Source organism: Lithobates pipiens, unplaced genomic scaffold, assembly GCF_037356315.1.
Source record: "Lithobates pipiens isolate NorthernLeopardFrog02 unplaced genomic scaffold, aLitPip1_a1.2 Scaffold_16, whole genome shotgun sequence".
In the NCBI taxonomy this organism is placed as follows: Eukaryota; Metazoa; Chordata; class Amphibia; order Anura; family Ranidae; genus Lithobates; species Lithobates pipiens.
In genome coordinates, this window is record NW_027507748.1 from 550,445,561 (window position 1) to 550,460,098 (window position 14,538).

General features: G+C 43.4%; 1 protein-coding gene across 2 annotated transcripts in view; it reads left to right on the forward strand.

The window, feature by feature from the left end:
- The first annotated feature begins 7,867 nt into the window (after positions 1–7,867).
- The window catches only part of PAN2 (poly(A) specific ribonuclease subunit PAN2), a 67,267-nt gene continuing 60,596 nt past the window's right edge, over positions 7,868–14,538 (forward strand). The window contains exons 1-2 of one of the 2 annotated variants that reach the window (XM_077483434.1): positions 7,868–7,993; positions 8,795–9,132. In XM_077483434.1, the coding sequence (XP_077339560.1) occupies positions 8,839–9,132 (294 nt within the window). In that variant the 5' untranslated portion in view covers positions 7,868–7,993; positions 8,795–8,838. The remainder of the gene's footprint in view (positions 7,994–8,794; positions 9,133–14,538) is intronic. The other variant, XM_077483435.1, reaches the window with a different exon arrangement.

Here is a 14,538-nt window from a genome sequence, read left to right on the forward strand (position 1 = left end):
AAGGAAGGGGGTGAAAGTGCCCTGTATTGTAGTGGTTAAAAGAAAGTCAAAATTCATACAGGTATGTCTTCCCACGCAGAGGGTTCTTACCAGCAATGCAACAAACATAACATTCAGCCTCCTTGCTCCCTTGTGACAGCTTTACTGCTCTAATTAGTATTGCAGTGGTCCTCCTGACCGTCAAACACGTCCCAGTGTTTGTGCACAGATGCTGTACCTCAGCTCTGTAACTTTCCTCGCAGCCCCCTAGCTGCTCTGTCCCTCCTAGACTCTTTATCAGGCTTGGGCCTTGGTCTATTCCAACCTGGGCAGAATGGTGCATAACAACACATCTCATGACTCGCTTCACACACTGCTGACCTTCTCTGGTGAGAAGCCAGCACACACCTGAGCCATTAGTGTGCTCACTTCCTACAAAAGTAAAACACAATTTTTCCCAGTGGCATGGTGTCACTCTGTTACAATATATATACAGTATCTCACAAAAGTGAGTACACCCCTCACATTTTTGTAAATATTTTATTATATCTTTTCATGTGACAACACTGAAGAAATTACACTTTGCTACAATGTAAAGTAGTGAGTGTACAGCTTGTATAACAGTGTAAATTTGCTGTCCCCTCAAAATAACTCAACACACAGCCATTATTGTCTAAACCAGTGAGTACACCCTTAAGTAAAAACATCCAAATTGGGCCCAAAGTGTCAATATTTTGTGTGGCCATTATTTTCCAGCACTGCCTTAACCCCCTTGGGCATGGAGTTCACCAGAGCTTCACAGGTTGCCACTGGAGTCCTCTTCCACTCCTCCATGATGACATCACGGAGCTGGTGGATATTAGAGACCTAGGATTTAGGTCTGGAGAGATGCTTGGCCAATCCATCACCTTTACCCTCCATTTCTTTAGCAAGGTAGTGGTTGTCTTTGAGGTGTGTTTGGGGTCATTATCATGTTGGAAAACTGCCCTGCGGCCCAGCCTCTGAAGGGAGGGGATCATGCTCTACTTCAGTATGTCACAGTAAATGTTGGCATTCATGGTTCCCTCAATGAACTGTGGCTTCCCAGTGCTGGCAGCACTCATGTAGCCCCAGACCATGACACTCCCACCACCATGCTTGACTGTAGTCAAGACACACTTGTCTTTGTACTGCTCACCTGGTTGCCGCCACACGCGCTTGACACCATCTGAACCAAAGAAGTTTATCTTGGTCTCATCAGACCACAGGACATGGTTCCAGTAATCTATGTCCTTAGTCTGCTTGTCTTCAGTAAACTGTTTGCGGGCTTTCTTGTGCATCATCTTTGGAAGAGGCTTCCTTCTGGGATGACCAATTCGATGCATATGGTCTGAGCACTGACAGGCTGACTCCCCACCCCTTCAACCTCTGCAGCAATGCTGGCAGCACTCATACGTCTATTTCCCAAAGACAACCTCTGGATATGATGCTGAGCACATGCACTCAACTACTTTAGTTGACCATATCGAGGCCTGTTCTGAGTGGAACCTGTCCTGTTAAACTGCTGTATTGTCTTGGCCACTGTGCTGCACCTCAGTTTCAGGGTTTGGCAATGTTCTTATAGCCTATGCCATCTTTATGTAGAGCAACAATTGTAGAGGTGCCATGTTGAGCTTCCAGTGACCAGCATGAGAGAGTGAGAGCAATAACACCAAATTTAACACACCTGCTCACCATTCACATCTGAGACCTTGTAACATTGACAAGTCACATGACACTGGGGAGGGAAAATGGCTAATTGGATCTAATTTGGACATTTTCACTTAGGGGTGTACTCACTTTTGTTGCCAGCGGTTTACACATTAATAGCTGTGTGTTGAATTATTTTCAGGGGACAGCAAATTTACACTGTTTTACAAGCTGTACACTCACTACTTTACATTGAAGCAAAGTGTAATTTCTTCAGTGTTGTCACATGAAAAGCTATAATAAAATAGTTAAATAAATGTGAGGGGTGTATCTCACTTTTGAGATATATATATTGCTTTTGAGAACTTTGGCTTGCAGAAGTCTTATTAATGTTTATATTTTTTATTATTACCATTTTTCATGATTACAATATATGTATTGAATCGTCCATACATCTACTTTATATTTATGGCGAATGATGTCTAGAACAGTTAGCAGGTCTACTGAATAAACAACTGGAGTTTCTGAATTGGAGGATACCAGTATCCATAAGGTAAACATAGTGATCCCCTGGCCTCACTATAACTAGGACTTTGCTGATGAGCAGGATAGGCTTAAAAAAGGTGGGCCTTCTCCCCTGAAACATGTTGTCCTTGCACCAGGCATCAACACTTCTCCTCAGTTCACGAATTACCTTTGTGCTCCTTTCCACCAGCGTTGCCGGCTCTGTCTTTAGCTGCATGCACGTGCCGACTCCCCAGCATACTCTGCTAGCCAGCAGCTGAGGCACACTGGCAATCGGCTAGTTGTTGGATCACTTCTTCCAATGCTATGTTGACCTGCGTTGCGTTTAAATGCATACATGTTGTATTTTAATGCAATGCATTGCAGATCAATGCAGCGTTATAGTGTGAACAGGAGACATAATAAAAAATTTTTTATTTGTCTATGCGTTGACCTGCATTTTACAAGTGTGATAAAATGCAAGTCAATATGCCTTAAAATTCACATAAAATGGTTTGGAAATGTACATACATTTTCCCTGCACTATACCGCAAGTCAGTGTGAATTCAGCCTTAGCTACGTTGTTTGTATTGAGATATGCCCTGCTCTGTAGTGTGCTGCAATACAGTGCAGACATGCTGAATTTTATTGCAGTGCACTGGCCAAAATTTCACTGCAATGTTAGGCAGTGTAGTGCATCGCGCCAGCTGACATTGCAGTGAATGAAGTGTATGTTTTGTACACTTAAATAAAACTGGTACAAAAAAAGACGGGGCTGCATGCTGAAACATGCACCACACTGCCCCCTAGCCAGCTGGTAACGCAGAGTAGTGTGAATTGTCCATCAAAGTCTTCCCAGTAGAACCATTTCTTAGTCTGGTCTTCAGCTTTGTAACTGAGGGCAGATATAAGGTCTTACATAGTCTGAATATCATTTACCCTGACGTTTGTTTGAGTGTTGGGGGGGGGGGTTACATTTTTTACAGTTACTCAAAATGCATGCTTTAGCTGCATAGAGGAAATTTAAGCAGTAGAGACTTTTATATCACTTTTAAGACAGGGCGCTAGATGAAGAAGGAAGACAGTGGGGTCTGAGAGAAATGCAAAACCTGTAACTTGTTTGATGATTGCGGAAACTTGCCAAAAAAGTTTGAGTGCAGAGCAGTCTCAAAAGATATGGGGGAAGGAGTCCAGATGAGTGCTGCAAAGCCAGCAATTAGGGCTCTCTTGTGGGAAAATCCTTGGTAGTGTCAGCGGGGTCCTCTACCACCTGGTGACAATATTATAGGATGTCACCTGATATTTGTTACAGATAGATGTTTTATGGGCAAAAAATTAATTTCTGTGTTTTGGATTCTTAGTGAAGGAATGCTGTACCTCGCTTTCCCAGGTATGAAGGAACTTTGGATCATCTTCTGAGGTTGCACTTGTAACCATGCCGTCAGAAGATGACAAGGGATGCTTGCTAGCTCCCTCTCCAAGCCAAGATTCCTCGAAGGGCATCAAGTCCCTTAGGCAAAGAATGCATAAAGTGTGAAAGTTGCTGTTTGCACCAGGCGTCCAATTCTGATACTCCATAAGCTGAGTAGACCACAGAAAGTGCGACCCGGAGAAGAAAAATAGATGCAGGGTCGGCATGACTAAGGGAGGAACAGGTCTGGGGAAGGGTTAAATAAATAAGTAGTTAATGGGGGTAGGCGCGTAGCTTACCTAATTGGTGTATTAGGGGTCAGATGGTCAGGGTGGAGCCGCAGGGGGTTTTGTCCGTGCAAGGGCTGATGGGTAATCACTGGAAAATTCTGTTGAAAAAGTCACGAGAGCGGTGACGCAACGCATCATGGAGGAGCCAGGTGTTATCGTCGTCACTTCCGGTCGCGAAATACCCTTTGTTTACAGCGCTAAAAGTTCTGCCTAACTGTAAGTGTTTTTATGGATTATTAAAATTGTTGTTTATACATACTACACTTCGGAGCCCCTTCTCTTCTCTCCCTTATTATTGGTGTATGGCTATGGATACCGATGACTTATGTTGATACTTGACAGCCTGAATCATGAGGAGTGAATAAGAGAGTAACAGCCAGTATTGCATATAGTGCCATATGGTCTTCAGTGGCTGCCATTGGAGGAGTGGATGAGAGATTAACAGCCAGTATTATATATACAGCGTCATATGGCCTTCAGTGGCCGCTATTGGAGGTGAGAGGCAGGGGGAAATAAGGGGCGTGCTATTTGAAGTGGATTGCACTACAGTTCATTGAACTCACTTATGAAGAGTTTCATTTTAATTTAATTGTATTTATATTTTTTTGGGACTGGATAGGGATATATAATTTATTTGGCCACATTACTGAATTATTTAGTCAGTGTGGTACACGGATATATTTTAGAAAATATTTGCTACCTCATTAGTATACTGCTCTTTATTCAGTTTCTTTTGCACAATACTTTGGTATATGTTTGCACTTTTTTAAGCAGTTTGGCACATGTTTGCACTTTTATTACTATTTGCACTTTATTATTAAAGCGGAGGTCCACCCTAAAGTGGACCTTCTGCTCATCGGAACCCTCCCCCCCTCGGGCGCCACAATTGGCACCTTTCAGGGGGGAGGGGGGTGCAGATACCTGTACAGTACAGGTATCTGCACCCACTTCCGGGATAGCTCTCTTTCCGCAAGTGCCCGCCCCTTTCCGCAAGTGCCCCGCTGCCTGCTGGGAAACACACAGATCTCAGAGGCAGCGGGGACCGTCCTTATTGCGCAGCGCGACTCGCGCATGCGCAGTAGGGAACCGGAAAATGAAGCCGAAAGGCTCCATTTCCTGATTCCCATACCCAAGATGGCGGCGGCAGGACCCGAGAGACGATCTAGAGATCGGCTTCGGGTGCCGACATCGCGGGTGCGCTGGACAGGTAAGTGTCACTATTTTAAAAGTCAGCAGCTGCAGTATTTGTAGCTGCTGGCTTTAAAAAAAAAAAAAACGCGGAGTCCCGGCGGACTCCCGCTTTAATGCTATGTGCTGTATTTTATTTTGATGATTAATATTAATTTTTATTGATATTGTATTTAAAGGTTTACTAGAGGTGAGGTAGCCTCACATATCATTTACCACTATTTTTATAACTGTGCAGAGATCACTTTTATATGTTGGCAGCTTCCTGACAATCTTATATATTGACTTTTTTTAGGTAGTGGACATTGGGTTGTGCGCGTTAGTACTTTTTATTTTATAAAAATGCCATAAAACAGACCCCTATTTAATAGACGCTAAAACTTTTGCGCAAACCAATAAATAAGCGCTTATTGCGATTTTCTTTTACCAAAAATATGTAGAAGAATATGTATCGGTCTAAACTGAGGAAAAAAAAAACATTTTTTATATATTTTTTGGGGATATTTATTATAGCAAAAAGTAAAAAAAATGATTTTTTTTCAAAATTGTCGCTCTATTTTTGTTTATAGCGCAAAAAATAAAAACCGCAGAGGAAAGCTTTATTTGTGGGAAAAAGGATGTCAATTTTGTCTGGGAACCATGTCGCATGACCGCGCAATTGTCAGTTAAAGCGATGCTGTGCAGAATCGCAAAATGTGCTCTGGTCTTTGGCCAGCAAAATGGTCCGGGGCTTAAGTGGTTAAGGACACCCCAAGACCCCCTCCTGGTGTTAAAATTGTTTTGTTTGTTGTTTATTAATTTGTTAAATAAAAGGGCTGTTGTGGCCGTTTAAACCCATTTCACGCAGTGTTGTGTTTTTAGTATAAGTTTAAGGACCGTAAGTTGACGAATCCTATAGTCAAGAGGTTTCCACTGTCACACAGCTATAAACTGTGATGCACATACTACTCCTTGCACAGCCCAGATACAAAATGCTGGCCTGTAAGGAACTCTGCATGACATGTGATAGGCATCATTGGGGAGGGAAAGCTCCTGATGTAAAGTAAAGAACTGCTCCAGTTTTCGGCACGTAGGACCTATTAGCGGATGTGTAGTCAGCGATCTGCAGTTTTTAAAGCAGAAATATACTCTCCTGTCCTTTTCAGCCAAGGAAGCTGCCATCTTAGCTTGTGTTTCATGTGCAATTGCCATGGTGATGCACATGTGATCAGTTATGACACCTGCTTTTTGATGGTTTGGCAGTTTGGTTGACAGCACCAGCAAATGTGACAGTTACCAATCCTGGCTTTTTAAAATGGTTAAATGGATGGGTTTAGTTCTGCTTTAGAGGAAGCATTGAGAGACATTGAGATGGACTGAATGGACAGTGGACTAGCACAACCACTGGATATTTTTTTGCATCTGTATTTCTTGCCTAGCTGAGAAGGACATCAGCTGTCACCAGAACTAGTGTCCCCATTGGAAGATTTCCACTCTTCCTGTTTTGGTGACAACTCAACATTTGGATTTTTCTTTTAATGTCAATCTCAGTGATAACGATAAACAGGAGAGGGTGAATCTCCCTAACAGGGGACACAGACAGCAATAAAAAAAATTGACAGGGGTTCTAGTCCATCTCCAATCTATACAAAGCTAAAAAAAAGTTTTGCCTTTAGTTTTACTTTAATAGTGTTTTTTATGAGACACAAAAGAGGAACGATTAAGGAGAGAAGAGAGACAAAGGGAATGGTTCTAATGGAGCAGGTGACCATCTCCCTGATCTGCATGGTGGCCTTAAACAATTATGTTTCCTGAATGGTGTGCAGTTTGTTCAAGACAATAAAATCATCAAACAACTAAATAGACATAACTTCCTTCCCTTCTGATTGATTCTCAATTTCAATTTAGATTGCATTTGATTGGCCAGGATGGAATGTTATCATTGGTTTTGTATTTATTTTCCAGCGCTGTGATGTGTTGTTCATGAATTCGATCAATAAGATTATGAGATGCCTGGATGACATTGTATCTTCTACCTATTGATCAAAATCCACTTTCCTGTGTATGTCATATCAATTGATTGGGTTGTTGACTATCAATTGATCATTCCTAACTGGAGAGATTTTTAGAAATGGATCCTTTATTGAAGCATTTATAGCCACCATTAGATTTAGCCCCCCATTCACACCTGTGTGATTTGTTGTGTTTTGGCTGTTTCATGACAATGCATGTCAAGAAGAATCCCATTATTGTTTGATGGGCACCTTTACATCTATGTAATGCGCTTCCATGCCAGTCAGAGAAAGATGAAGGAGTAGACTAAGTATCATTCAACTCTATCGAATATGCTTTCATAAAAGCGCATCAAAAACTCAGCATGTGGGACGTATTTTTAGCGGAAAGTGTGTAAAATGCACAGGTGTGAACAGGGGCAGTGTAAAAAAAAAAAAAAAAAAAAAAAGCCACGGCAAAAACGTGCAAACATCTGTTTACTGACGTAGCTGCACCAGAAGTGATGAGGTCGAAGATTTTCATAAGTCGAGATTTTATTTAGAACATTGGCTCGGAATTTGAATATTTTAAACAGCTGTGCATGTATATGGAATGAAAGACAAAAACACCCAAATTACATCTCTGTCTCTACCAGGAAAGACAGGATACAACTCAGAAAAAAAACGAACATATGCTTCTGCATACGGCACGCCTATCCAAACACACACAGAAACGGAAAGCCTTCTAGTTTGGGCTCTGCCGCTCACCGTCCTGTACTCTCAACCAAAGCCAAGCAAGGCGCTTCCGTCAACAAGCTGTCTGCTCGGAGACTGCTCTTTCCAGACGTCTGATTGGTTGCTGCTGTTTCCGGCCCCTCACCATCCTATTCTGATTGGCCTGTTCGGCTGTCGGTCAACCTGTGCATGGCGGCGGCGATAGGTTGTGGCGGGATTGGCTGCATACAAAGATGGGATCCTAGCAGGTAAAGATGGAGCTGCTTCAATGTTCTGGGAGATGGAATCGATGTTATGTACTATGGGGCCATGGGTGGACGGGGCGCCCATCTATTATCATCCTCCATGTATAGCTTTACCTCTACACCTATTTCTATACTGCACCGTGTTGTAGGGTCTGAGGGGGATGGAATGTACTCAGCTCTTACTATATCTGTCTCTGTTGTAGCTGATATTCATAACATATATATACACATTTTTTTTTTTTTGTACTATTATCTGTAGTTATAAAAAAAAAAAAAAATATATATATATATATATATATATATATATATATATATACGATTATTAGGGGGGAATATGTCTATAATGAATATATTCTTTCTTTAAAACTGGGAAAAGATACATAATGCCTATGTTTATTATTTTAAGGGGGAAATAATAATTAAGAAAAAGGGGAAAATAGATTATGTGTGTGTGTGTGTGTGTGTATATATATATATATATATCCTGTTTTTATTTTAAAAGGGGTACGTATATACATATATTCTCTTGAGGTGGTTATTTAGTTCACTAATGTTAAAAGTGCGTGTAATATGACTAGTATGTACCTCATATATATATATATATATATATATATATATATATATATATATATATATATATAATATTATTTTTTTTTTTTTTTTTTTTTCATCTTTATGAATTGAGGATTCCCCAGACATGACTTTGTATAATGATATTTCCTAGGCCATTAGTGAAATGTTATTTAGTAGGATTAGTATACTCTGCAGGTTTTCCCCAATTATGAAAATCGCTTTCTTTTTCAGTTATCCAGCAGCCGTTACCACCGCCGCCACCACCACCACCGTACATGCCAGTCATTATGAATTTCGATGGCATGGACCCAGGGTTGGCCGACTATGGCCCTTCCATGCATGCTCCAATGGATCCAGTCCTTGATCCTCACCTGAACCCTGGTCTAATGCAGTCTGTGGAGCTGGACCATGAGCGTGTTGGGCTGGAGGGATTGCCTGTCCCGGAGCCTGTGCGCATCATGGAAGGGATGTATTCTGAGCTGCACACAGCTGTTTCTGAGGTTGGAGTTCCTGTCTCTGCGGTGCACTTTGATGTCCATGAGGAGATGCTGTGGGTTGGCAACCATGGGGTAAGTGTTAATAGGCTGCCTCGAGCAATACCTGCCTTTTTAATTTGTCCATTGCTATATATGCACCAACATGGAGGCTAAGATTGCACTATACAGCAGGGCCTCGACAAGGCAGTACAGCTTCCACTTATTCCACATTTTGTGGAGCTAAATCCTTTTTATGTTTTTTTTTTTTTTTTTTTTTTTTTGTTTATTTTGCAGATTGTTAGACATTGCAGTGTGTATATGTTTAAAAAAATGCTAGTCTTGAAAATATTTAGGCTGGCAATATACAGCAGATCTTGTTTCCTGCCACTATAGTGTCAGGAAAGAAATTCACTTGATTCCCCCATCAACACAGCTAGTGTTGATGTGGGAATCCCTCCTGCTGGGCCAGTGTCCTGTTTTTCCAGCACAGGGGAAGGCAGTGATTATTGCTAGCAGCTATAGGAGACACTTGCGATAATCACAAGCAAATCCAGCAGGCTGGTTATACCCAAGTTAATTGCTCATCTTTGTACATTCAGCCTGCCCATTAACGGTTTGAATCTCAGCTGGTTCCTGCTGAACTGGCTGAGATTTGAACCGTGTGGCTGGCCTTAGGACATCTGAGGGGTTTCAATCTTTCCTTAAAATCAAAATCTTGGGAACAATCCCTTGCAAGGGTTAAATGCTCAAGGAAATAAGGTGTAATATTCCATATACTTTGCGCCAGTGTTCGCCACCCTGTGCTGTGGGCAGTGAGATGTCCTCCTGTACAATGCAGGGCTGTTGGCATCTTCCAGAAGAGGGTTATGGGGACTGGTCGCACACATGGTGTGAGACGTTAACAAGCATTTAATTCCTGCAGCTTTTTATTTTATTTATTTATTTTTTGTACCAAAGCTGGGCTTCTATCTTATAATGTAAAACCTAATGTAGGATCGTCGTACATATTATACATGAACTTGAGGTAAAACATGAAAATGCATACATGCAAGCTGTTCTGCCTGACAATTTGTCTACTGAAATTATGCAGTTTATAAGGTTACTACTTTGGCCCCCAACCTGTAATTGGCTAAAAAAACAGCCCCTGACAGATGAGCAGATTCTCTGATAGCCTCTCATGTTAGTGTGTGTGTGTGTGTGTGTGTGCGTGCGCGCGCGTGGGGTGTTTTGTTTATTTTTTTTGTCAGCACCTGATCACCACCTGAAGGCACAATAGACTGGCTGCTACCCACTTTCAAGTATGAGGGTTTGTGGTGACTGACGTGTGTGTGTGTGTGTGTGTTTTTTTTTTTTTTTTTTTTTTTTTTTTTTATTTTTTTATTTTTTTTCTGCACTGGATAAATGCCAATCACTGCAAGGGCACATAGAAAACAATTGTTCTTTATGTTCCTCATTCAGAGCATAAGGCTGATGTGTTATGCAGTGCAACAAAAAGTGGGCATGCTGCTTTTGTTCACAGCACAGTGGATGGTATTGCATGTCTTGGCACTGCTGTACAGAGACATTATTGAAGTGACATTTCAAATAATAAAAAAAGTAAACCCTGGGATGCACTGGAGGCTACTGTGAACAAACCCCAAGCTCTCTTGTTAAAGTGGTTGCAAAGATAGAATGTTTTTATCTTAATGCATTCTATGCATTAAGATAAAAAGCCTTCTGTGTGCAGCAGCCCCCCTAATGCTTACCTGAGCCCATCTTTACCCAGCGATGTCCATGAGTGCCTTGGCCATCCGGGACTCTCCCTTCTGATTTGGCTGAGACATAGGAGCGGCACCACTGGCTCCCGCTGTTGTCGATCAAAGTCAGTTAGCCTATCAGGAGAGGGTGCCAAACCGCAGCTGCGTGTCTGAATGGATACACAGAGCTGCAGCTCGGCTTGGGTACCCCCATAGCAAGCCGCTTGCTGTGGGGGGGCACTCAAAGGGAGGGAGGGGCCAGGAGCTCCAGCCAGGGACCAGAGAAGAGGAGGATCTGGGCTGCTCTGCAAAACCACTGCACAGGGTAGGGAAGTATAACATGTTTATTATTTTAATAGAGAGACTTTACAATCACTTTAAGTTTAATATCAAGTGTCTAGTAACAAATTACACAGGTTTAACCTTACCAACTATGTAACTATATTAAATTTTAAAAATAAGTAAAATAAACATCTCTGCCTGAGTTTATGCTAACTACCATAATCCTGTATTTGTATTAGCTTGCTGTAGTTTTCTGCACAGCAGGATCCTGACTGTGGGAGAGTTGCCCTGAACTCAGCTGTTAACTCAGGGTGGATTTGATTTAAATCACTAGTAAAATAGCTTAATTTTAATTTTTTAAAGGGCAACTGTCCCTCATCGGCTCCTCCTGAACCGCTGTTGACTCACCGACAGTCCCATTAACTTTAATGGGATGGCTGGTGATGTGGCAGTGACACAAGGTGAGAGACATGGTGCCAGCAGGTGAGTGGATGCCCGTTAACAGGCGCTGCCATGATGGATCTGAAATGACAGGTGCTAGCTCTTGCTGGCAGTTAAATCTTTAATATTTGCAACAAAGTGAATGTTTCCTATTTAGAACAAGCTGCCCGGTTAGTAAAACGGTGATATCAGAACAGATTCAATCATACATTCTGTAGTGTCCATAGATTTGTAAAACGATGGGATAAAGGAATATTCCTGAACTTTTATCTCATGGTTACTGTGAAATTGTGTGAATGCATCAATGCAGTGCATATTATCTCAGCTTGCAGAGCTTGGATTCATTGAATGAGTTTACCAAAAAATTTAAATATTGCAGAATATACAGCCCCATGCTGCATAACTAAGCTTGCTGTCATGCTGCATAAACGAAATTATTAATGCATCTTAAATAAAAAACGTGACGCCCATCATGGGCGGTGTCCTATAGCACAGAAGAGACACCTATTTTTCTCTAATAGCATTTTATTAAAATAAATTTAATTTAAACAAAAAAAAATCAGATTTTGAGAAAAATTGTTGCTTTATATGCGCCTTGCTTTTAACTACAATACATGGAAATTAGGTTAAAACCTGGCATCGCTGTTTAACAAGCTAGCCATGTCTTAGAAAACGACCTGAGCAGAGATTCAATTTCTTGGCAGGGAATACACATTACACTTGAGTATTTTAGCAATAAATTTAGGTACAGTGTTCCTTTAACGCAATTATGTCGCTGTCCGAGATGGTGCAGAGGTGCCTACACGTTTGCAACAGCCTTCAAGCTGTTATACCCGAATGTTGGGCCAGTCTGAACTCTGGGACTCCCTGGTATTCTCAGAATTTGCCCATCCTTTTTTCTTTGACATTCCTATTGCCCAGTGAGGCAGCTCATCATAGAGATGGACCAATAGGAAATTGTGGAATTGGCAGGAGCAGTAAACTCAACATTAACAAGAGGTGTTGGAACTTTGAGGCCTAATGCACACAGGGCATCTGTTTAAGCCCCTCTGAATGCCAGAACTTCTGGCTGGAAAATGCTGCTTAAAAAAAGCCCTAAACTGTGTACAGTACCGCCTCCTCACACCTGATATAAACCTCTAATTGCTCTACTTCCATGTTGTAATCGGGCTTGTGACAATCATGGGTTTAAATCGGGTGGTGATGAGGCACCATATTGCTCCTCACTACCTGTCAAATACACTTGGATCACTTTTCAGAGGTGCAGCAGTGCTCCCTTATGCCGCGTACACGATCAAACAAGCGGGTGGAAAAGTCCGGCAAACTCAAGTCCGCCAGACAATCCCCCCCCGTGTGTAGCCTCCGGCAAATTTTTTTGACCCAAAAGTACGGCGGACTTAGAAGTTTTTTGCACTCCAATCTTCCCACCTCACTCGCATTTCGGCAGGCATTCCGGCCGTGTGTATGCCAGTCCGCCGTACTTTTGAAATGAGCGGACTTTTCCCGCCCGGAGAAAAGTCCGCTCATTTCGAGCGGGTCTGCAGGTAGGCGGGGCCCGCGAAGGAGACGTCGCTGGATCCGCTACCTGGTATGGACTTACAGGGGAACCCCAACGCCGAAAAAAATCGGCGTGGGGGTCCCCCCAAAGTCCACAACAGACCCTTGTCCGAGCACGTTACCCGGCCGGCCAGGAAAGGAGGGGCGAGCGAGCGCCCCCCCCCCCTGAGCCATACCGGGCCGCGTGCCCTCAACATGGGGGGTGCCTTGGGGAAGGGGGGGCCGCGCGGCCCCCCACCCCAAAGCACCTTGTCCCCATGTTGATGAGGACAAGGGCCTCTTCCCGACAATCGCGGCCCCCCCTTCCCCAAGTCCACAACAAACCCTTGTCCGAGCACGCTACCCGGCCGGCCAGGAAAGGAGGGGCGAGCGAGCGCCCCTACCCTCCTGAGCCGTACCAGGCCGCGTGCCCTCAACATGGGGGTGCCTTGGGGAAGGGGGGGCCGCGATTGTCGGGAAGAGGCCCTTGTCCTCATCAACATGGGGACAAGGTGCTTTGGGGTGGGGGGCCGCGCGCTGACTTTTTTTTTTTTTTTATTTTTTTTTCGGCGTTGGGGTTCCCCTTTAAGTCCATACCAGGCGGCAGGGCCAGCGACGTCTCCCTCGCGGGCCCCGCCTACCTGGAGACGCGCTCGAAATGAGTGTGTGGGCGAGTCTGTTCATTTCAAAAGTAGGGCAGATAGTACGCCGTATTAGTCCGCTGAAAAAGTGCCGTGTGGGCAAGTAGCCCGTTCGGAAAGTCCGACGGACAGTCTGGTGGAAAGTCCGCCAGACTAAGTACGTCGGACAGACGGCTATGTGTGTACGCAGCTTTAGGGCTCGTTCACATGTCAAGTTGGGGGTTGGTAAAATCCTGTTGAGTTTACCTCCCCCAATTCCTACCCCTTTTAGCTGCTAAGGCAGCAGCCAAAAGTGTACACATGCTTCAGCGGGAATTAAACCCCCCCCCCCCTGTTATTTTTGTTGGGTGCTTCTGCCTGCCAATTGTGACCCATTCAAGTAGGGCACTCTGCAAGCATCTCACAACTGCATGCTTTTGTGGGGTCCAAGGGGTTAAAGAAGGTGGTGAGAAAGCAATGCAACTCTGTCTGCCTTAACACTTTGGTTTCTGTACTGCACAAGGTTGCAGAGCAGCCGTCAACCATGACAGGACATATAACTCTTGCTGCACCTGCAACATGTGTACACCCTGGCCACCGCAGCTAAAGGCAGGCGTGATAAAAACATGTCTTAACTATGGGGGTTTACCACCCCCCAAACTGCAAATGTAAACAAACCTATACTGTATGGAGTCTCCTATAAGGCTGCTTTCACGCTGAAATGCTGCGGTTTACCTGCACTGCAGATGCAGCGCGGTGCATCTGCTACTTTCCTGGGTTGGCTGCGCTTTGCCATAGACTTGTATTATATCCTGCATTCAGCAGTTTTCGTGCGCTTTCAGAAAGTGCACCAAACCCACAAGATGTAATAAAGTATATGGCTA